Source organism: Perissodus microlepis, chromosome 14, assembly GCF_051167445.1.
Source record: "Perissodus microlepis isolate ML-2025 ecotype Zambia chromosome 14, ASM5116744v1, whole genome shotgun sequence".
In the NCBI taxonomy this organism is placed as follows: Eukaryota; Metazoa; Chordata; class Actinopteri; order Cichliformes; family Cichlidae; genus Perissodus; species Perissodus microlepis.
This window is the reverse complement of record NC_140474.1, coordinates 20578754-20602267: the sequence shown is the minus strand read 5'-3', so window position 1 is coordinate 20602267 and position 23514 is coordinate 20578754. Positions and strand designations below refer to the sequence as shown.

Sequence of the window (23514 nt, the reverse complement as noted above, 5' to 3'; positions counted from 1 at the left end):
GCCAGGATTATCCATCCATCCATCCATGCATCCATCCATCTTCTTATTATTATAATCAATTTGTGGATTCAGGTCGTGGGGGCAGCAGTCTGACCAGAGAAGCCCAGACTTCCTCACTTCCATCCACCTCTTCCAGGGAGACACCATTCCCAAGCCAGCTGTGAAATATAATCTCTCAGCTGATTATATTTCTCAGCTGGGTCTACCCTGGGGCTTGCTGAAACAAGTCCCTGTTTTAGCATGGACGCTACAAAAGTATAAATATCTCACAATGCAGTGCAGTTGTGATGCACATAACATCCATTGCTGGAAGATGACCAAGGCAGATAAGATCTGCTGTAAGAGCAATGACTCTTCAGTTAAAGCGGTTTAATCTTGTAGTTTCATTTTGGCAGTTGTTCCATTGCTCATCTCAAATAAGTTTGTGTAATCACTACATCTCCACCTTCCATCATGTCTATGAAATGACACAAAAAACACAGTTGTACTTTGAATATTTCAAGTGATACAGTGAGTTGTACATAGTGTGAGGTATCTGATTATTTTGTCATAGACTGCATGGCTTTGTAGTAACCTCTCCTGACTCCTTTCTTTGCTTTATAGCTGCATGATTTGCTTTAGTCACTTATTACAATCACTAGAGGACTCAGGTCACTTGAAAACAACAGGCATAGTGTCACTTAACAATGAAATGTTACTATGGGGTGGAGGGTGGCGGTGTTGCATCAGATTTATAGTCAACAAATGGTAAGAACAGCTAGTTTGCTCTGTGGATTGACAAAAAAAAATTCTAGATAAGAAAACAGCGCATCCAGTGATCATGTAAATGTTTGCTTGGACACACTCACTCATGTACACACATTTGTGCAGACACACACCCTTCCCATCTGGCTGGCAGCACAGATGGTGGCACTGGGTGATGCTAGGGGCCAAAAGGACAGTTCTAACCAGCTACACACAACCACCCACGCACACAACCTCAGCCACACACACACATACATATATGCAAGAGGACGATATGATGCACATGTCATAGTTTACACATATATGCACAAATGTTCAGCACAACGCAATATGTACATGCAAGAAAACCCACTCAAACGCTTTCCCTTTCTGATCTTCTGTCTCTTTTCCACTGGTTACACAAACCTAAATGTACTAATGTTTCATTTAGAAGCTCAATGAGTCGATCAATGTTTGTCAAAACTGAATTTTCATTTTAAATGACATATTTTTTGCAAAAACAGTATGTGGCTGCAGTCGTATGAGAAATTTACTAATTACATTTTGCTCAATCTTTCTTTGATTTGCAGCTGTGGTCTTGCGCTGCTGAAGACCTGCTTTCATTCTCAGTGCGTTCAGTGAGCTGCGTTTTAGCACGTGTGGCTGGCACAGGTAGCGCATAGCAAAATCCTCATTGTTTGTTGAGCAGGATGTACTTTTGTTTTTTCTCAGTCAGATAGAGTGAAAGAGCGAGAGAGCGAGAGAACATCTTTGGAGCAGGTTTTTGATGTGTGCATGCATTTGAAAAAGTATGAACGTACTATGGATGTATTATTCATGCGGCGCGATTGTGAATGGTGTTCACATGTCCCCCGAGCTTTCCCCTCCCAGAGCCTGTCCAGTCCAGTGTGTTCTCGAAGCTTCTCTGTGAGGAAAGGCTGAAAAAAGCAGGCGACGAGAGTGAAAGAAAGGGAGGAGGAGAGGTGGTGATGGAATACATGTGGGGAAAGTGGAGACAGGGGGTAGAGTGGCGGAAGGGGCGGGGACAGAGGAAGTGAACGTGTAAACCAAGTGAGGAGATAGAGGGAGAGACTGAAAAATAGAGGCACAGACAGACAGAGAAGGACAAATATAGAGAGAATGGGAGCGTGGTGGGGGTAAAGGAGGGAGAGAAATTGAGGGAAACAGAGTGGGAGAGACAGAGGGAGTAGGAGCAGGAGAGGAGGCGGGAGGGAAGGGATACTGCATTTTAGTGATGGCACAGACTGAGGCTGCAGCAGCAGACAGAGAACGATGAGAGAGGTAGAAATTAAAAGAGAGCAGCAGTGCATTGTCAGGGAGAGTACGGCAGGATTCCAACGCAGGTAAAATATCAAACTATAAATGAATGAAATATTGACAAAGCTCATTTAAATACTACTATACTGATAGTTTTGACTAACAGAGACTTGGAGAGGCCTTTTCCTCTGTGACAGCAGTTAACCTGCCCAACCATTCATCCTTTAAATCCATGCATGTACCCATCTTTATCTTCCTCTGTTCACCATCTTACCCTTCATCCATCCTTGTGCCTCTGTCTTCACACCTTTTCTTGCTAACCATCTTTCCATTCCACCCACTCACCCACCCATAAGCTCTTCTGCCCCCTTTTCTGAGAACATCTCAGTGTGTTCTTAGAGTGTAAAAGACAGTGGTATTTACAGTAAACATGCTTCTGTCCTTTCTTCTCCTCTTTTCAGACTGTCACAAAAACATATTTGGAGAGCCAGCTGTGAGGGTTAAAGAGAGGAAAAATGGACCAAACTTGCTACAGGGACTGCGGCGAGTGAAAAAGGCATTTCACCAGTGGGAAGAGGAGAAACTAAGCCTTCTGTAATCAAATGAGTAAGACTACTAGCAACAGCAAAAACACAGACAGGATCAAGCATTTAAAAGCAGACTCCTGCCTCTGTTGGGAAAAAGTATGACTGGCTCCTTTTTGTCTTTCTGTTTGACTGTCTATCCACAGGCTGTCCTTCTGTTTGTCAGCAGGATGAAAAGGCATCATTTCAGCGCCTAGGACCTAAAAAATGCTGAACAAATCCTGATGGTTGTTAGAGAAGCGAGGCACTAAAAAAAAAAAAAAGAACATTTGCAAGCTTCTGGAAGGAAAAGGGAGGAGAGAGCGGTATGACTCAGAGCACAGCAGCTCAAATGCCGCGTATTCTGCATGCAAGAGGAGAGGTGGAGGGAGATAGAGGAACAATGAGGAAGATATAAAATCAGAGAGGACTTGACCAGAATTGAGCTGTCATTAGACAGAAGAAGGACAGGATGAGGACAGAAGTAACCACGCAGGCAGGCAGTGAGTGATATATAGGCCACGTGAATCAGGTTGCTAAAGGGAGAGGAAGGCAAGAAGAGGGTGAATATAGAAAGTGGAAGGTTTAATTTGACTGAAGCCAGTTGAGGGAAGGTTGAGTGAAGGTTTGCTGCAGGGTTAGTGGATGGAGAACTGCAAAGAAGGACAGTAGGAGGGGATTAATGAAAGATTGTTTGAGCTCCATGCGGGCAAGAAAGTCCTGCGTGGCTGTTTTACCTCCAGGAGAGAAGCGATATGGAGCAAGTTTCAAGAGGGTTAAATAGAGGAAGGCAATGATGGAGGGTAGAAAGGTTGGAGCAATATTGGAAATACAATAAAGAACAGAAGGACAGAAAGACGGAGCTGAAGAGAAAACACTGCAGACCAGAGAACATGAGATCCAGCGCACAGTGATGGGGACATGGAAACTTTAACTGTGACAGCAGCACAGCAAGAGGTTGCTGTTAAATATTGATGCCGACAGGCCACTCTGGCAAGAACATGTTACTTGCTCCACAGAGGGGAAAACAGAAGAGATGCAACTGATTTCTTTCTCTCTGAGGAGTTTTTACACCAGAATAGTCAAGCTGAGCGATATGAAGCAGAGATGTTGGCACAAAATAACATAAGACATGCGAAATAGCCAGGAGTTGGCTTCCTGGAGTTTTTTTGGGCAGCTGTCCAACTTCTTTGGATTGACTGCTATGACTTTCTAGAGAAAGGAGGACCTTTAGGAAGAGGACCGATATTTGAGCGATCTCATGAGGACCAGAACATTTTCTTCTTTTCTACAAGAAGAACACTGATTTACATTTTGGATTGAAATGCTTCACCTGCTTCTACAGCGCCAGTCCTGCCAGATGAGTTAAGCCAACACTGCTGAAGCATAAGTGATTTTCTTGTGTGTTTCCTGCAAGGATTAGATTTGAGTATTTGACCAATAGAAGACTGCTTGAGGAAATATGTGAGGAAATTCTTGGACTGAATGAAGTCCCACTGCCTCTTGATCTCTAAACATTCAGTAACTGCCATTTCTCCAACCTGAATTTCTGATTCCTCAAAACATCAAAAAAACAGCAAAACAATGCCACAATCTCCATCCAGCTGCAAATAGTCCAGCTGTGTGTTTATGTGAGGCTGCGCAGGGGGTGTGTAAGGACTGTGGATGTGCTCAGCTGTGTTTGTGGGTATGCTTGTGTATGTGTGTGTGTAGTGGTGTGTGTGTTTGCGCTGAGCTTCAAACCCAGCTGTGTCGAAGTGTATTCTCAAAGAGTTACCCAGAACTGCTTGTGTGTGTGTGTCGCCTGGATTCTCGGCACCAGCGACAGCGCTGGACCTGAACAGCAGTGGAAAGAGGGGGGACAGGGAGGGGAGGGAGGAGGAGAAGAAGAAGGAGGCGAGAGAAACCAGCAGGACGGTGGAGAAGAAAAAACTGACAGCATGCTCGGATAAAGAGAAGAAAGAAAGGAGTCTTCGACTGCCCCCCTGGTGCAATGTATGGTGAGTACAAATATCTGCAAAAGCATGTAATGGTACACAAAAATCACTGCTTGGCATGAACGGTGGAGCCATCGTTTTGGTATATGTTCAGTACGTGAGAAAAAACAAAAAATGGCATCACATTTTTTTTCCAATAACTTAAAAAAGGGGCATTTTTAAAATTGTCGAATAGGCTGCAATTCTTTGCTGGCATGCTGCATGTTGTCAGCTGGCATGCTACCATGTATGAAAAAATTAAACTGGAAAAAAGTCCATTAAGAAATGGTGAAAAAAAGTAGTGGTCCCCTACTTTCTTTTGTGCACCTGACACTGACGACGCAGCTTTCTTCTTTGAAAAAACTGTGGATAAGCATGTCCAAGGGGACTTGTGTTTACAAGTGTCATGTGCACATGGTGGCAGTTTGTTTGACACGTAGAAAGTGAGCAGAAAAGTCATCTGAAAAGCATGTGGCATATATGTTGAAGTAAATTGGTACATTGTATCTCTAAGTGCTTACACTGCTAGACCACTGCCATGCCAAAAGCATTTCAGATTACGCTTATGCTCAACAATTTTTGCTAATAATTCTCACAGTAATTAATAAGATTCACAGAAAATGCCAAATTTCATGCTTGACCAGAGTTTGGGAACCGCAAATTTCTACTTATATGATGTACTTTCACAGCATCTTTGGACAGGTGTGGCTGTGTGCCTCTGTGTATCACCCTTTTAAAGCTCATATTCCCCACAGGAGCTTGGTCAAGGTACAAGGTGAAAGGTCAGAGGTCAGGATTATTAAATTAAATTCATTTAATTTAATGCAGGTCATGTCATCTGACACAGTCCATACGATATGCAAGCCGAGGGGGTGATATTATGCCTCCATCCACTGATTCACACAGTTTAATGTAGGTCACATGATAGCAGTGCCCAGAGGGTCACATGACATCCAGCCTGGGATTTAAATAAAAAGTGACTCATCATCATTTTTAACCACACAATATTATTTTATCATTATGTATTAATGGAGAATTAAATATTTTCAGTCTAGGAAATATCTTCTAGCTCTCCTAACAATTAATAATAATTCAGGCAAAACATAGAAACAATTCCCCTGAGCACAGTACAAAAATGTTAACGTGCCTAACATAAAGTGAGAAAGCACTTTTTATATAGGTACATGCCAAAAAAAGAAAAAAATCACTAAACATCAGAGCAAGTTATGACCTGAGGACTAACCTGCACTGAGTAAAATAAGTTGTATGTACCGTGTGATTTGCTTGGGACCAACTAAATGTTCCATGTTGGTATTAGAGATGATATTAAAATGTCCACTAATATTTGACATGCTGCAAGGATCACTTTGTTGTTTCTGAGAAGAAGCTAAATATTTATAGCATTAGCATTATGCTTTGATTATTTTACATTTTATTAAAAAAAACTTAAATCAAGTATAAAATGCAATGTTGTTCGACCAGAACCAACAAGCTCAGTTGAGTTGTTGAGCAGTTAACTCAGCGAGTTCTTGTTATCCCCGTGTTTCTCCGACACTTTCTCACTCACACAGATGCACTCCATCTCTTCCCTTTCTGTCACAAACACATATGCACAGTCACTCTGTCGTAAAGTAGGCACCCTCTTTGGTTCTTCTTTCCACACAAGCACACATACACACATCATTAACAACACACATGCACCAGCGTGGAGAAGGAAGGACTGTTGCTGAGGAGAAGTGACAGTTGCTTGATGGCTGCTGGCCTTATATTCCAGCAGTGCTGGCCAGCCAAGCCCGTAATGAGGCTGTGGGATGTTTTAGTGTCATAAAGATCTGGCTCCCACACCATCACCATGATGTAATGCAAATCAGCTCAGTGTGTGTGTGTGTGTGTGTGTGTGTGTGTGAAAGAGAGAGAGAGAGAGAGAGAGAGAGAGAGAGGACAATGGTAAAATGACTATATTTGACTACATCACTATATATGCTACATTCTCCACAGCACACGGTGCCCATACATGTTTCCTTTGTGCATGTGCGTGACAGTGATCTAAGACTAAACAGAGTCTCTGTTCAGTGTGGCAAATACAAAAACTGTAAGATTAATGATTGAGACTTTCTGTGAAGTCAATAATTCTACCAGTCAATGACACCAATCAATACTTGCAATTCCTCCTTCCTGTGACCACAACTGGCTATACAGCCGACACATACAGCACAGTTCACCACAGGATAACTTAAATCTGTTATTGTATTTGACATTATTATTATTTTATTTGCTTAACAGTGACCTCACTGTGTACAAATAGCTAGATTAGGAACCAAGAGGTCAGATCTTCTGTTAAGGAGAAGCCAGCGTTGATGAGTTACACACAGAGACTAGGTTTTAGTTACCATAGTTTATGTTGGCATAAATAAGCTTTATTTATTCATATATATCCATCCAGTTTTTATTTATCCAATGTTATTTATACAGCACCAAATCACAACAACAGTCACCTCAAGGCGCTTTATATTGCAGGGCTCTACAATAATACATACAGAGAAAAACCCAACAATCATATGAACCCATATGAGCAAGCTCTTTGGTGACAGTGGGAAGGAAAAACTCCCTTTTAACAGGAAGAAACCTCCGGCAGAACCAGGGTCAGGGAGGGGCGGCCAGCTGCCTGCTGCTGAGGTGAGAGAAGGAAGATAGGATAAAAGACATGCTGTGGAAGAGAGCCAGAGATTAATATATGTCTCTCTCTCGCTTTATATATATATATATATATATATATATATATATATATATAGAAAATTTTTGATTGTATTATTATGAGACAATTATTTTTTATTATCATCAGTATGAGATGTGTAATAAATCACATTTATTTGGAAGTATAAAAGACAAGGTGGAGAGGATGAAAAAAAAAGTTGTACTGGTTTTAGCCTCCCAGTACCTCCGAGTGAATAACTAGTAATAAATGGAAGCCGACTACGGGAGCCATTGTGGCTCAGCAGGAAGCACGCAGATAGTTTTTTATGCCTTAGTCTTCATTTTGAGGTCATCTGGATTAAAAAAAAAGCAAGTTAATATTATTGTTTCCTATTTTCAAATTATTAGTCACATAATAAGTCACTGAAGGGTCTTTGTTCAATGTTAAACAATACCACCATGATCCAGATCATCCATGGATATAGTACTATCTTGTGACATACTGCTGAACAGTGTCAGTATGCAGACTACTAACTAATGCCAAACTAACAATCAATTATTTTTATTTATAAAATTTCAAAACAATCCTATCACATACACTTATCTCCATTTCCTTTAGCTCTTCTTTTGTACCCCTACAATCCTTTTTAGTATCAGGTCCTCTAATCGCTTACTTACTGGTTTCAATTGTGACATATTTATTTGTAATGCTGTTGCTCTTATTAGGACATTAGGATTACCTGACTGGTATTGATGGTTTGGATGCTAACAGATGAAGCACAGAGGTGGAGCCTTCTGGCAGGACTGTCTCTAATTATGTCTGCATCTCTACAATGTGTCTGTCATTTTAAACATTCAAGAAATATTTCTAAGGTAGAGTTTTACCAATATTGCTTAGTTCATTAGTACTGATGCATAGTAAGCTATTTGGAGCACACACTATTCAAAAATATAGAGACACCACTGCCAGCAGAAGCAGTATTTTTTTGTATATGACTAGAGGCAATAGATACTTTTATCAGTGCCTCCACAAATCTGTTATCTATTATGCATTACTACAGCAATAAGTGTATGGCTACATGGACATAACTCTGCAGCAGCGAGTCTTGTTTACTGTTCTCAGGCTGATCTTCAATCAATAATTCTACTGGCATAAATATTTAATGTATATTGTATATTGATAATAATACAAAACCTATTTGAGTTATTTTTTAGCTTGTTGAGATCATTACACAGCTTCAAAGGAAGCACTACATACAAGAAAATAAAACCTGCTGCTGATATTGATGTAAAATGAAATTAGTTACTTCTACTGATACGATATCATTCTAATGTAAAGCATTCATCCCACAAGCCTCAGTTTCATCTCAGGATGTTTCCATAAGATTGCTTTGGTAGCAAATTGCTATCTGACCTCAGATTCCGACTCCCATATGCACACTGCGCTGTAGATGGACCATCTGTAGGGAATTTATATAACTTCCTATATAAATTAATCTGACAGCGATATAAGCAGAGGAGCTATCTGCACCAATTATGATGAATTTTATGCATGAGTTTTACGGTGCAGACTGCTTTGCATTGCTCAGTCAGCGGGGGAGCCGATGGTGAATTCCCCAGTGTTACTGCACTTTACACTGCCCTGATTGTTTGGTTCAAAACAAGTTCGGGATAATCGCTATTTGTGAAATATTAGCAATAATTTACAGATCAGATTCAAATTGTGATTGTTTTCAAAAGACTTTAATCACATGCTTTTCTAAAATATTACTTTTTTTTGCCTCAAAAAAGCTGAACAGTCATAATTAGGGACATACACTCTTTTATTTTTCATTTTTCAGTAGGATTCCAGTAATATACTGATTTATGCTTGCCTATACTGCAGGAATACTTTTTTTTAACAAGGCCATTTCATTAGAATAGGCAAATTAATTGCTCCTAGCCGTGGTAAAAGGATAAAATAGTAGAGTACGATAGTCCAGTGCAAAAACACATTACGATATTTCAGTGCTTTATGGTACAAATATATTATAATATTCAAAATGCTAAGAACTAAATAGGATATTTTATTGCAGCTCCTTCTCTTTTGTTCTTGAAATAGCAGTGAGTTATAGAGGTTTAAATGCCTAAAATATACAGCATGTATTTAAATATTAATTCAAATTGAGTAAATACTTGAGCTGCTTCAGTTAGTTCTAATGTGGGTTCTTAAAAGGAGAAATGAAGGAAGCAAAGGGGAGAATATAAAATCCTGAAATAGATTTGAAACTACCCAGCCTGTGTGAACGATACAGCATATTACATGTACAGTATACTAGTGTGTACACTGTGTATATATATCAGTCAAAAGTTTTAGAACACCCCAATGTTCCCAGTCTTTAATTGAAAGTTATGAAGTTTATCTCATTGCACTCTGAAATGAAAGCATAGTACAAATAAGAAAGCGGAGTTTAAAAAGAAATCATGGAATCAATTTATAGATCAAAATGTAATCTAAACTTTTGACTCTTCAAAGTTCCACCTTTGGCAGATATAGCAGCTGAACACACCCGTGTCATTCTTTTTATAATAGAACTCAAATATTCTTCAGAAAGTTCTTCCCATATCTGTTGCAGAAGCTCCCATAAATGTGCGGCATTGTAGATTGCTTTGCTTTCAATCTTCTGTCCAGTTCATCCCAAACCAGCTTGATGGGGTTTAAGTCTGGAGGCTGTGCTGGCCACTCCATGTTTTCAAGCTTACCATCTTGTTCTTTTTTCCTGAGGTAGTTCTGGCATACCTTGGACTTATGTTTGGGGTCATTATCTAGCTGTAGGATGAACCCCTGGCCAACTAGGTGTATACCAGAGAGTATTGCATGGCGGTGCAGAATGCTGCAGTAGCCGTTTTGGTTCAGAGTGCCTCTCACTCTGTACAAGTCACCGACCCTGGATCCAGCAAAACAGCCCCCGAGCGTCAACAAACGTCCTCCTCCATGTTTGACAGTTGATTGCACACACTGTGGAACCATCCTTCCGCCTTCTCAACGGCACACAAAGATTCTGAGTGATGAACTGAAGATTTCAAATTTTGATTCATCAGCCAATAATACCTTCTTCCATTGTTCAGTAATCCAGTGTCAATGTTTTATGGCCTAGGCAAGCCTCCTTCTCTTATTCTGACGTCTAAGCAATGGCTTTCTTGCTGCAACTCGTACCGTCAAACCTGCAGCTCGAAGTCTTCTCACTTAAAACTGAGACTTTCTTACTACGACCACTATTATGCTTGAAGCTGTTGTCCTGTGAGCCACCTAGCTGCTGTTAACTCTCAGAAACTTATCCTCTGATTCAGTTGTGCCTTTGGGTCTGCTTTTGGGTCGGACCTCTTCTTGTCAGCGTTCGCCTTTTGATGGTGAAGGAAACTGTACTCACTGACACCTTGACGTTCTTTGCAATTTCTCTGTAAGAAAGACCAACATTTGTGTTATGGTGGTTTGCGTCTCTTCCATTGTTAATTGCCTTTTTCTTGTCATTTTTGTAGTAACACACTACGTTCTGCAGTACAATACCCTCAAATCATGAGTGTTAGAGAATCGACACCCACCCACCAATTCACTGTTCCTCTTCATTAGCCACAGATACACATATGCATGCATATTCATGATGTATATGTACATTTATAGCAAGTATTTCATTTAAAATTAAGAAATGTAGAAATTTCAAACATGCAAAAACAAAACAAAACAAAAACACTGTACTGTTGGTGGATCAAACAACCATCCTGGCAGATCAATGTTTAATTTCATTCCACCTTTTGCAGTGCAATTGAACTTAAATACTGTAGGTAATAGTAATTTGAGATATGTAACATGGGTTTTAGTAGTATTGTCACTTCTCAGTTGTTTCGATTGCAGGTCCTTACATTGTTGCTATTAAACAAGCAAAGCGAGAACAGCATTTAATCAAAGCATCACAGATCCAACAATCAAAGTACCAGATCATACCATTGCTTTTACAATAGCATAATCAAAGACATAACTATCATAATTATACTTCTGATAAAATAAGACATTAAATCTTAAAAGAACCAGACACAATGCTTGAAAATTCAATTCAGTTCAATTTTGTTTATGCTCATATCCCCAAATTAAAGCAATAGTTATCTCAAGGCACTTTATATTGCAAAGTAAAAAGCCTGCACTGTAAGAGAGAAAACCCCAACAGAAAAAGAAAAAAGGAGAGCATAGAGAGACAGGCCAAAACAGAAAGTGTGGGAGAGAGAAGACAAATTTTAATGACATGTAGTAATGGTGCATGAACACATACAGTGGAAAGATGGGAATGGAGAAGACATGATCAGTGCATCATGGGAAGTCTCCTAGGGCCTGGGTCCACCACAGCATAACTAAGACATATCTCAGGGAAAGTTTTAAGCTTCATTTGAAGAGGAGAGTTTCTGCTGCCTGAATACTAACTGGGAGTTGCCTGCAGTCTGAGAGCAAAGTGCCCTCTTAGGATAATATGGTACTATGAAGTCTTCAAGAGGTGATGGGACTTCATCTGTGTGTGAGGGGAAAAAATGCATTGTTGTTGCATTCTAACACTATGCTATAATGATAGGTAACATGTAGCTTGGTATGTGGCTTCATAACTTTAATGGACTTTTGCCAGTTGCTCAGATATCTACTGCATGTGGCTGAGATGCACAGCAATCTGGTTTGGGTCTGAACCACCTGTTTCTTGAATTGATCACCTAGAATATTTTTATTGTTCAAAGAAAAACATTTATGAAAAATATTGTATTAATTGAAAAGTTTCTAGTAGCTATTTGTGAAGGAAAAGGATCAGTCTTCTCTTACTTTAATTTCTGTAAGAGGATCAAATGGAAGAGCCTTTAACAGGTGGCCAACATTTTTTCATCACCAGCATCCATCTATTTCTATGCTTTATGGCTTCAACTTTTGAGGTGTGCCATGAATCCCCTTTAAGTGGGTTGGAAATAATCACGTTACACTGCTCAGCTGCATCAAAAGATTGTGCTGTGTCTCTAGTTCTATACAGGACATGCACACACACAAAAACAATCGCACCCTTGGGCAGCCTGAACAGCTGCTAGATGTTGAAATGTTTAGCCAGCAGACCAACAAAATGAAAAGACAACAAGTGTAGAGAGTAGAGAACCGGGGCAGAGAAACTCTTTGAGGATGAATAGCAACTAGTGTTTACTATTAGGGGTGCAACGATACACAAAATTCACGGTTCGGTTCGATATTTTTTTGATACAAAAAATGTTCATGCTTTTTTAATTTGTCATTTATTAAAATTATAAATATATATATTAACTCAAAAGCAAAGTTTTTAAATTTAATGTTGCTGAAACAACAAAACAATAAATCTATCTGATCGAGAAATCACTCATCTTTGGAAAAGAGAGTTTATTACAGAGAAATGTCTCTTTCCAAAATAAAAGCTATACTATACGCTTCTTCTGGGCTATATTCTCAGCAGCATATTAAACATATCAGGTCCCCATAAGGAGAATCATGTGCTGACGGCTGTCTAAATGACTCGGGTAAAGTTTGTAGCATGCGTGCTTGTTGTTTTTGTCTGCTTCCACTTGTCTTTGCACTAGGATGATGTCGGCGTAAATGTGCAGTCATATTCATTGTGTTCCCACAAGTGCTGTCAGCGTTAATCTCGTTAAAATGACATTAACGCCATAACGCGGCAAATCTCCGTTAACGAGTTACCGCAGATCGCCCCGTGCGTGGGGCTGGACAGCGTTAACAAGTTAACAAGCTAACTGCGCTAACGCACTAGTTCCCACAAATTGAGCATTGCGTGGCACATCCGACATAGTGTTTTACTTTTGTCCATGACGCGCTTACCTTCAGGGTCATACTTCACATGAAAACCAAGATAGTTCCAAACGCCAGATCTGAATGAGGGTGGGGGAGGTTCAGTTTCAGGTAGCGTTGAGGCAGTAGCCATGTTGCAACGAGCTTAGCTTCTGTCTTGCTAGCTTGCGCTGCGCTCAGTGGATCTGCGCTCGACAGTGCAGCCTAGGCGGAGTAGTCGAGCGCAGATCCACTGAGCGCTCAACACAAAATTTTGTATTGTTCGATACGTATGCGTACCAAACCGAAAGCACTGTATCGAACGGTTCAATATCGATACAAGTATCGTTGCACCCCTATTTACTATGTATGTACATGTCTGGACTTACTGATTTTAAAGAGTTCAGAGGGAATATGTGCTCTTTTACAACAACACATTATAAAAAAATATTGTTTCTATGGCCAGTTTTTGTCAATACTACTTCCTTCCACTGTAAGGGCGTGGATTATAGAAAAAAAACTGGATGAAAGTGGACTTAGTCATGGATGGTTCAGAGTACTGGACAGCCCAACAGTCTTACTCATTTTAGAATATATTCACACACACACACACACACGCTTGCGCCGTCGTAATCCTAACCTCCCTTTTTCTGTGTGCTCCCAAACTGTCTCCAAGAACGGCTGATAATTCCCTCATCAGCATCTGACCTTATTCATTTTTAAAGGACACCACTGATCCCTCACAGCTCTAATGCTTAGCAACAGAGCATACAGAGGAACAAAAGCATGGAAGAAGACATAATGTAATGAATTTTACAGACTGTGGATTTTGAAGAATTTTGACAAAAGATTTAATTGAAATATTGGAACCAGCTAGAAGAAAAGATGCTTATATGAAATTGCTTTAGGAGTATTTAAGAAATGACGAGATTGGGGTACATCGAATCAGTGGCAATAAAACATTTGTGAAGCCTTTACAGTTATCAGGATTTCTAAATTTCTGAAGGTGTTTTAGTTTTGGATACCACGAGTGCCATGTCTTGTACAGAGAATAGTATTTTTGCATTACCAAAAATTTATCAGCACATAGCCAATGAGCAAATAGCAGATTTCGCACACATGATGACTGTACTGTCCACACTTATTTATATTGTTCACTACAGGACATGGGGTCTACTGTATGTCAAAGCAACATACTTGCTGATTTTTCTCTGAGTGACAGCTGCCTGTTGCTGTTTTGGAGACAGCGCTGGAATCATTCTTTCCATCTCTGTCGCTGGTGTTGAGCTGTTGTGCTAAATGTGCGTGTTTTCTTTCTTGAAGTTGAAGAAGAGCTCCTCACAGAGAGGTCTGAGCCTGGTACTGCACGGGCAGTCTGCAGGCACAGAGTGGAGCTGTGCTCACTCATTTCTACAAATTGTGTAATGTCAATAATGCATGAGTCAGCCAGTAGTATGGGGTACTGTGGTTTGTATTAATGTTACTATTATATATTGGCAGAATTATTATAGTTTTGTACTTTCTAATTAACTTTTCATTTTCATTTTATTTTGACTTTTTGTGTTTTAATTAAGTTTAGTTTCACTTAGTTTCCAAATTTGATTTTCTCACTTCAGTTTAGTTTTCTTTGTTTGAAAATGTTTAGTTTAGTTTTTATTAGTTTCAGTTTTTGTTTTAGTCTTTTAAATTATTGTGGTATGGTATGGAGGCACGATTTAGGGAAATCAGAACAGGTATTACAGTAGCACAGTTGACTCACAGTCTGGTAAACATCCAGAGTCTCAATAAACACATCCATCAGTGCCTCATCAGACAACTGTAATAACAACTTTACCAAACCAGCAGATGCTAAAACTAAAGAAGTTTACTTTATGTTTTTATTATATTTAGGGCCCGAGCACTAAAAGTGCAAAGGCCCTATTGTATCTGCTCTGTTTCTTCTTATTATTATTCAGGCAAAACAAGGGCCTTTTTGAGGGCTTTAACATGCTCAAAAACTCGTGATATTTTGCACATGTGTCAGGTCTGGTGAAAAATTGTGTATTTTAATGGTTTTACATAAGAGCATTGGGAAATGGCTCTGGAGCGCCACCTATGCGTTGTTAAATGCAGCCCTACGAACACATAGTTTGAGCTACATGTATGAAATTTGGCTCACACCTGTATCATGCTGAGACGAACAAAAAAGTCAGTGGAACCACTGATGCAAACCCAACAGGAAGTCCGCCATTTTGGATTGAAGGTGACATTTTGGCTCTGATTTTTCCATTTCCAGGCCTCGTACTTTTGCGAACTCCTCCTTGGGATTTGATCGTATAAGCTTCATATTTGGTCAGTGTCAACTACACACCTGGGCCATATTAAATTGTAGAGCTTTTGAGTTTTCAGGATACAGATACAGAATTTTGATCATTCACCATGAAAATCTTATTGCCTCTCATTCTGTCATACATTGTCCGATCTGGACCAAAGAGCACACATATGATAAGGATCCACCCCTGAACAAATTTCAACTGCCACATTTGACATCAATGACAGCGCCACCTAGTGGGAACAGGAGTCATGTTTTACACTTTGGGGTACAGTATAGTGATGGGTGACATCTGCAGCCTCGTCTTGCCATGAAGAAACAAATTAGTATAACTCAAAGAAAACCAGTCTGATCAGTACCAGACTTTACAGGCGTGATGACAGACCTGCCCTGAATAAATTGATATGCCCATTGTCAGGAATACGCAGAGTGCCACCTAGTGGGAACAGGAAATGTCATGTCTTTCATTTTGATAAACTGATTTTCACAGGTTCATCAGGTCCACCTCAAAAGCGGTAAATATCACCATCAGTCCCTCATGATGCTTCAGTAAGAAAATTGTGAGTTTAAACTGAACGGCGCACCCTGGTGGCAAGGCGGTTCACCATGAAAGATGAAGTGGCTTTTGAGGGGCTTGGAAAGTGCAAAAACTCTTGGAGTTTGGTGCACACCTCCAGTGTGATAAAGGCTTTCTTGTTATGTGATCATTTTCCTTGAATAGCGCAAAATGGCTCCACAGCGCCCCCTACAAAATTTCAAAACATCAGCCCCTGCTGTGTTTCATCTATGAGGTTCAAACCTGGTAAGCTTATAGAAGATATCAAGATGTACAAAAAAGTCTCTTCGAGCAATATCCCAAATCCAACAGGAAGTCAGCCATTTTAAAATTAATGTGTAATTTTGGCAACATTTTCCCCTCTTTTCAGGCCTCATACTTTGACAAACTCCTCCTCATGATTTCATCAAAATGACGTGATCTCCAGTGCATGGAGTCTATAGACCTTTGTGATAATAAATTGTAAAGCTTTTTATGTTTGGCGAAACGGGGTGGTCATGGCGCCACATGGAGTTTCACTCACTAGCCAGAAAGTAGTAATCTGCTGTCACTCAAAAGCACAATGTCCAATCTCTCCCAAACGTGGCAGCCATGAGTCGAGAGTCAAGCTCGTAAATGTTCGATATGCCATTTGTCAGTCATGGTTAGAGCGCCACCTAATGGGACGACTACAAATCTACACATGATTTCCATCAATGTGACATCAGATCGGACGTGCTGGGTGTAGGTGTTGGGCGTGGTTGAACGCGCCGGGGTGCGAGGGCCCTCTTAACGCTGCTTGCAGCTTTAATTTAATTAGTTTTCCAAGTTCACAACATCAGTTCTGTTAATTTTTTTTTTTTTGGTCCTTGGTTCGTTTCACAGAAAAGACAGATTTCATTAATGAGCTTTGTAGAGGAGAGAATCCAGGTATTGCAACCACTGGTTGTGCATCCATGCAGTGGATTTATCTCTGATGTTTTATAAGCACCTATCTCTGTGTGGTAAACCCAAAGACAAACCACACAGAAGTTCATGAAATAACTTATCTGTGACTATAAATAACTATAAATAATATGAGTTAACTTTTATTTTATAAAAAGGAATTTAAAGGAATTGGAGTAGTTTGGCTATCGCACAGAGCAAACCTTCAAGTCTGGTGTGATACTATGTGAGAGAGAAGTGAGACATGTAGTGATGACTCTGCCCCTCTCATTCCAAATAAATGAACACTCCTATTGGCAATCACAACGATCGAGTAAAATGAAAGGATTTTTTTCCTGTGCTAAATTCAGTGCAGCTTGCAGCATATTGATTCAGTTAAATATTCTCCTCTTAAAACGTTGTGCTACAAAAGGGTAATTCCCACAAATACATATAGACCAGTTAGTCTGAGATGCAGCACTACAAAACTTTGAACACTGAAGTGATGAGAATGAGAGATGAATTAGGTGGAGGAGGGAGGAGTAGGGTAAGGATATAAACATGCAAAGACAATGAAGTGGGGTCATGTAAGGGTTGGATACAGCACACACAAGATACACAAGGATACACAAGGCAGTCAAAAAGAATCAAGCCAGATCAGCTAGAGCTTAACAAACAGCAGGTTGCTTGTAACTGTCCACTACATACATCACACTTAGTGTTTTTTATTTTACCAAATCACTGCATTTTTTGTAAATATTAATATTTTATTGTATTTATTGCTGTGCATGCTTATTATTTCTCTTTCTGTAGTGTTTCTCTGTGTATCTGTAATGTTAGATATAGTCGAAATTTAATTTTGACATTGAGATGAGATGCTTGTGCCCAACTGTTGTGTCTTATTTGTCAAATTTCACCGAGTGTTTAGCAACTGCACAAAATGGTAAATATCAAATGAATGCAGGAAAAATGAATGTGTTTGTGTTGTGATGGGGAAAGAGAGGAACAGTTTTCAGCAATTCTCTGTTAGAAGTAATGAACCTGTTTCTTCCTCTTCTCCTTTCAACTTTGTTGCTGTATCTTAATTCTTCTTCACTGTGTCTGTTGCCAGGCATCACGCCCTGTGGGGGTGGGGTTCTGTGATGGTAACAATGGTCCCGGGCAGCCGCTATGTCTGCAGCGCTCACGCAAGAGAGGATGACTCCACGAATGACCGTGAAGAGCGAATCTTAGCAGTGCTGGGCATCATTGGGACCATTCTCAATCTTTTAGTGGTCATATTTGTCTACATCTACACCTCCGTCACCTAAGGCTTTCTGCTGCACTTGAGCATGGAGACGCTGGCACAGTACTTTTACCAACACTGCCATCCCTCTCTTTAAGTATTTCTATACTAAGAGGGTTTGATTATTTGACGTAAGCACTGACTTATGAGGATTGTTGGCAGTTTGTTCAGCTGGATTGTAACTATTTTTATCTACACCTGCATCTACACTGTTTACTTCTTAAGACAGCTCTACTCTGCTAGCTAAAGACTGCCTGCAGCACAGAGGAGGAGCGTCATGTGGAATTGCCTGGACTTTCCTGTACTGTTCATATTAACTGTGTCATTTCTTTCCCCACAGTGTGTCCATTATGGCAACAGTGATATACCTGTATTCATATTGCTCCATAACTGTGGGCTAACATTTATGGGATGTCTCAGACAGCAGGAGTGGAGGTCATGATTGTCTTCGATTTAATGGTGTTCAAATTTGAAAGCCATGTTCCTTCCACACTTTTGTGCAAACTTGAAAAAAAAACAAAACACTGCCATTTATCTAAAAGGTTACAAAAACAAGACACTTTTGATTCAACCAGAACAAATGAGTTGATAAGAAAGGTATATGCTCCTAAAACTATTACTTGGGACCAACATTGTTAAAGTAATTATTATCATTTATCAACAGCGGGATCCTTTAGCCTATCTGCTCCCAACACCCATAAATCTACTTGAACAGAACATCGATACTAACACACAAATAATCCGAGCGTCCAGTGAAATACCACTTTTATTAATTAACAGATTTCTTGAAAAGGTTTTACATGGACCTGACATGTCCATACCTGAGCACACCAGAAGAAAGATTCCTGGCTGTGCTAGGAGTCATTGGCATTGTCCTTAACCTCCTGCTTCTAGTCTTTGTCTATATATACACTTCTATCTGATACATCACAGTTTTTCTGTCAGAATACACTGCTGTTTATCTATGATCACATTCCTCTAACTTACTACAATGATCACATCTCGCATTAAGGAGGTTATTTTATTGCACTTGCCTAAATTGGTAAACTGTGACGTGGTTTATATCGCATATGGAGATTGCGTCTCATTCTAGTTTGTAATGGAAATACAAAATGTGAAAGTATTTGCTCTACAGTTGGTTTTTTATACAGTACTCTTTCACACGTGTGAATCATGAGATGTTTACTTAAGCTTATATTGCTGTATTGAAATACTCTTTATAACGCTTTGACCAATATAACTCATTGTAGTGTTTCTGTTCATTCCACACGATTACCGATATTAAAAACACGAAGACATGAAGCTGGATGACGTTTTAGCCTTTGCAGAAGCTTTGTACATCAGCAAAGATCCCTGTGTGCGTAATTGGGGCCACAAAATGATTGTCTGTGTTGTGTTGCCATGTTTCTGTGATTGGATATGGAAGCCAGGCACAGAGCAGCAACACAGAGTGCAAAGCATGAAAAAGAGACAATGTCACACAAATCAAGACTGTGTACTTTTGCAGTGCGACACAAAGGACTACAACAGTGATAAACAAACTGGTGAGAAACAGCATGGCTTGTCAGAAAAAAGAGGACATCAAATCTCTGTACAAAGCTTCACCATCTGTCTTGAAACTCAGAAAGGCACAAAAAACTCCCCGGGATTTGGTTACAACCTGTTCAATGGAGCTGCATGTCATTATGGATATAATTTTAGGTTTCAGAGCTGTGACTGTATTGGAGGAGCAAAGCAAAATGCAGCTGACAAGCAAGCAGGGAGGACTGGCTCAAATCTACACTTTATCCTCATCATTCTTTTCTCCACCAACAAGCTGACACCAGAGAAGACATAGTAACACGTGAGTCCCTGCTGTCATTTCACAGAGCACAGGAACCATTTATTTCCCCAAAATGAATGACCAGCGACTCTGAGTGCTCTCTTAACTTTCTGAGATTTCTGTTGGCTTGTGTGGAAAACCTTGATATTTTATCATTTCTGCATATGATTACTTGTTACACTGTGTATGTAAGCTCTTAGGTTTAGTAGCAATTTGACATTGAGTGTTTTGTTTGGTTTGTTGTCAAGTAAATCCAAAAGTCACAATCACTATACAAGAAAATGTTTGGAATGAAACTCAGTGTAGATGGTTCTGTTGACCACAGTCTATTTTTATAAATTGTACAAGGTTCAGACAAGTGTGCCCACAGCCTATACTAAATACTGGATTATAAGTGGCCACCACAGACTAGCTCCAAAACTGAGTTAATCCCCAGGGAGTCCCATGGTAAAATGACCAAATTTACAACAGAAATGACCATGTCTGAATTGTGGGATTTAAAAAACCTTTCTCTTTAAAAAAGTAATTGCATAGGGGTTATTTTTAAAATATATATAATTTACCTGTTTTAAATTGTATTAAGGCTTAAAGGCTTATTAGTGGCACAGCCACTTCGATTGGCAGGTGTGTGCAGACACTTGCTGCTGTATCCTGTAGCTGTATGTGAGGCTTCACCTCTGCTAGCCACTGAAAAGTACCTCTCAAAGTATATGTGGTGTTGGTGCCTTTTGGAATATTTTTAATGCAACTATCTGACAAATAACATGGCTTATTGAGAAGTTGATTACTAACATGCTGTCAAAGAAATCCACGCTACAATTTAAGTGAGCGATATTCTAGCATTTTGTTGTACTATGCACTAATTTGCAAGTATCTGTGTATGTGTTATGCACCCATACGGATGGATGCACCTTCCTACCCAAGCTTGCTAGCCTTAGCTGCATTACTCCACCCTCTCATCCAAACATGGTCACTTATGGCCAAGGAAAATTTATGTGTTGGCAACCAGAAAGCTAAAACCAAGGCTTTAAAATGGAACTTCACGAACCAATGAATGATTTCATGGTGGTTACATCAATCTTTCACATGCGCTGAAGAAAATTCATTTAAAGATGCATAAGCAACTCACATGAGAACTCTCTGAACTTCTCACTTGCACATTCACGCTTACACAGATTATGATTAGTATGTCTTTTCTTGCAAACCCCTCACTGCATTTTTCCCTGACCTCAAGTAGCACATCAAACTCTTTCTGCAACCTTATAACTGGAGGCTATAACCTATAACCTGTTTAATTATGTTACTGTTTCTTGCCCTGTTCATTGTGTAATCAATGGAATCAATGGACTACCTATAATAATAAAACCTACATTTTAATAAACTGATTTTTTTTTCTGTCGTTGTTGTTGAACGATTCAAGTTTTATGTCTGGCAAAGAGTATAAAGTATAAACCAAAAAGTCTTCACTTTTGTGCTCAAACACCAGCTGCTTTCATATCAGTTTGTAGGTTTATCTCCACCTTTTATAGCACATAAGAACATTTTAGTGCTAGCCTACTTAGATCATTGAGACTTGCACCTTTATTTCCTGTCACATTTAATAATTTAGTTTGTATTTTAAGTGTGAGCTGAGACACAGAATGAGGCAAACCTTTGGTTTGATGGAAATCTGCTGTAACCCACTAAACATTCAACGTTGGATAGACGTGCAGAACTTGTCTACATTGGGTCTGTTGGTCCATGACCAATTGTGCACATCTATATGACTTCCAAACTAGATCCACAATTTGGATGTCCAACCACGACCCGGCTTGGACATCATTATGATGTTCAACATTTGAACTTTGGACTGGCTACATTTTTTTAAACATCATGTGGACATGCAGCGGGAATTTTACATGATTAATAAATGTAATATTTTTGTGTTTACAAATATCAACATTGTTGTTATCCACATGACACATATAAATACAGATTATATATACACTAGCATGATTGATTATGTGTTAGCCTATTGATTTATTCAGTACATGTGGGGGGTTTTCTGTTATTCTACATTTTCCAGTTTTTCTTTAACTGGTTTATTTATTTCAATTAATCAACATATTTACTTTCAACCAGGTTAAAACTGTCGTTTCTTAAAATGTGTTTAAATAATAAAAATGCTGAAATCCATGTTAAAATGTAAAATAATAATGGTTAAAGTACAGTATTTAGAAAAATTTTAGAATTCCTTTTAAAAGAACCACAATGTATTGTGAAATTTTAAAATAGCATTGGCTGTATATATGGTTTACTTTACAAGTATCCTGCTTTATTGTGAAGAGTTTTATAAAAGGAAGTGAATGTGATTGTGATCGGTAGCAGGACTGAGAGAAGTTGCATTATAAAAACAAGATCTATAAATGAGTTCGACATTGAAAAAACAACCACATTTGGACTATAAATAGCCCGTACATGGAGGTCCTACGGATGACAGCACTAGATGTTCAGTAGACGTAGAAAAAAAGGTCTGGCATTACAAAACAACCCCTTCAGTAGACCAAAACTGTACCTCCAAAATTGACATATAAAAGACGACACTTTACGCAGTGGGTGGACTGTGGCAAGGAAACTATGCAGAACAATGTTTGACCCAAAGTCAAAGGTATTTTTAATTAGCTTTAGAGGTCATCTGATGTCAGCAAACACAAAAAATATATTATTAATTAATGACTGTTTTAGTAAATGCAAGTTTTAACAGTATAACTTTATAAAGTTCTTATAATTTTGGAAAAAATTATTTGATAATACCTGGAAAATTCACTTGTTTTACAGATCTGCTAGATGATATTGATAAGAATAACTTTTGAGTTGCCTTGCCTCCTGGTATTTATCATCTGGTAACACCTTGAAGCAGGGCATATGTTTATAATAGATACACAAAGCAGTCTACTGTTTACTAATGCTATCTGGGTTAACCCAAGAGCCTTTATTAAACAATTATATTATCAATATATATATGTTACATTATTAAATGCATTATCAACAAAAGTAAAAAAAAAAAAGTCTACACAAAGAAAAAAACATTAATAGCAACAAAAATATATTTTTCTAAAAGACCTTTAAAGCATTAGTAAATGATTCATTAACCTTTAATATAGCCATTGGTAATATCTCTGATACCTCTTTCTCTATGAGGCAAGCTCACCAACAGTGATATGCCAAAATGACAAAAGCAGCTCATGAGCCAATTAATTAATTCATTTATGTATTTTTTTTTTCCTTTAGGTGACTTAATTATATCTAGCTGTTTGTGTAGTGGTTGATGTTTAACCCAAACCTAATCCAGCATCCATCCCTTGACACGTTTTTTCATTACACCCAAAATTAAAAGCAAACAGACCTCAAGTCCACAGAAATGTTGGAGACTGTGTGGAGAAACAGAAGCAGATCATTCACATGTATTCTGGAAGTGCATAAAAATTAAAAAGTATTGGGAAGACCTTAAAATGACCATGGATAATATTCTGGGTTATGCACTTCCAAACACCTGCCAAGTGATGTATCTAGGAAACATAAAAGAACAGATACAAAAGGAGGACTTAT

General features: G+C 39.0%; 1 protein-coding gene across 1 annotated transcript; it reads left to right on the top strand.

The window, feature by feature from the left end:
- Nucleotides 1-4298: 4298 nt before the first annotated feature.
- LOC146373868 (uncharacterized) lies at nucleotides 4299-21311 on the top strand (the record flags this gene model as incomplete). The annotated part of the gene is made up of 2 exons (XM_084950821.1): nucleotides 4299-4564; nucleotides 17931-21311. Coding segments are annotated over 2 exons (465 nt in total), but the record flags the coding sequence as incomplete, so codon positions are not given.
- Nucleotides 21312-23514: the final 2203 nt, after the last annotated feature.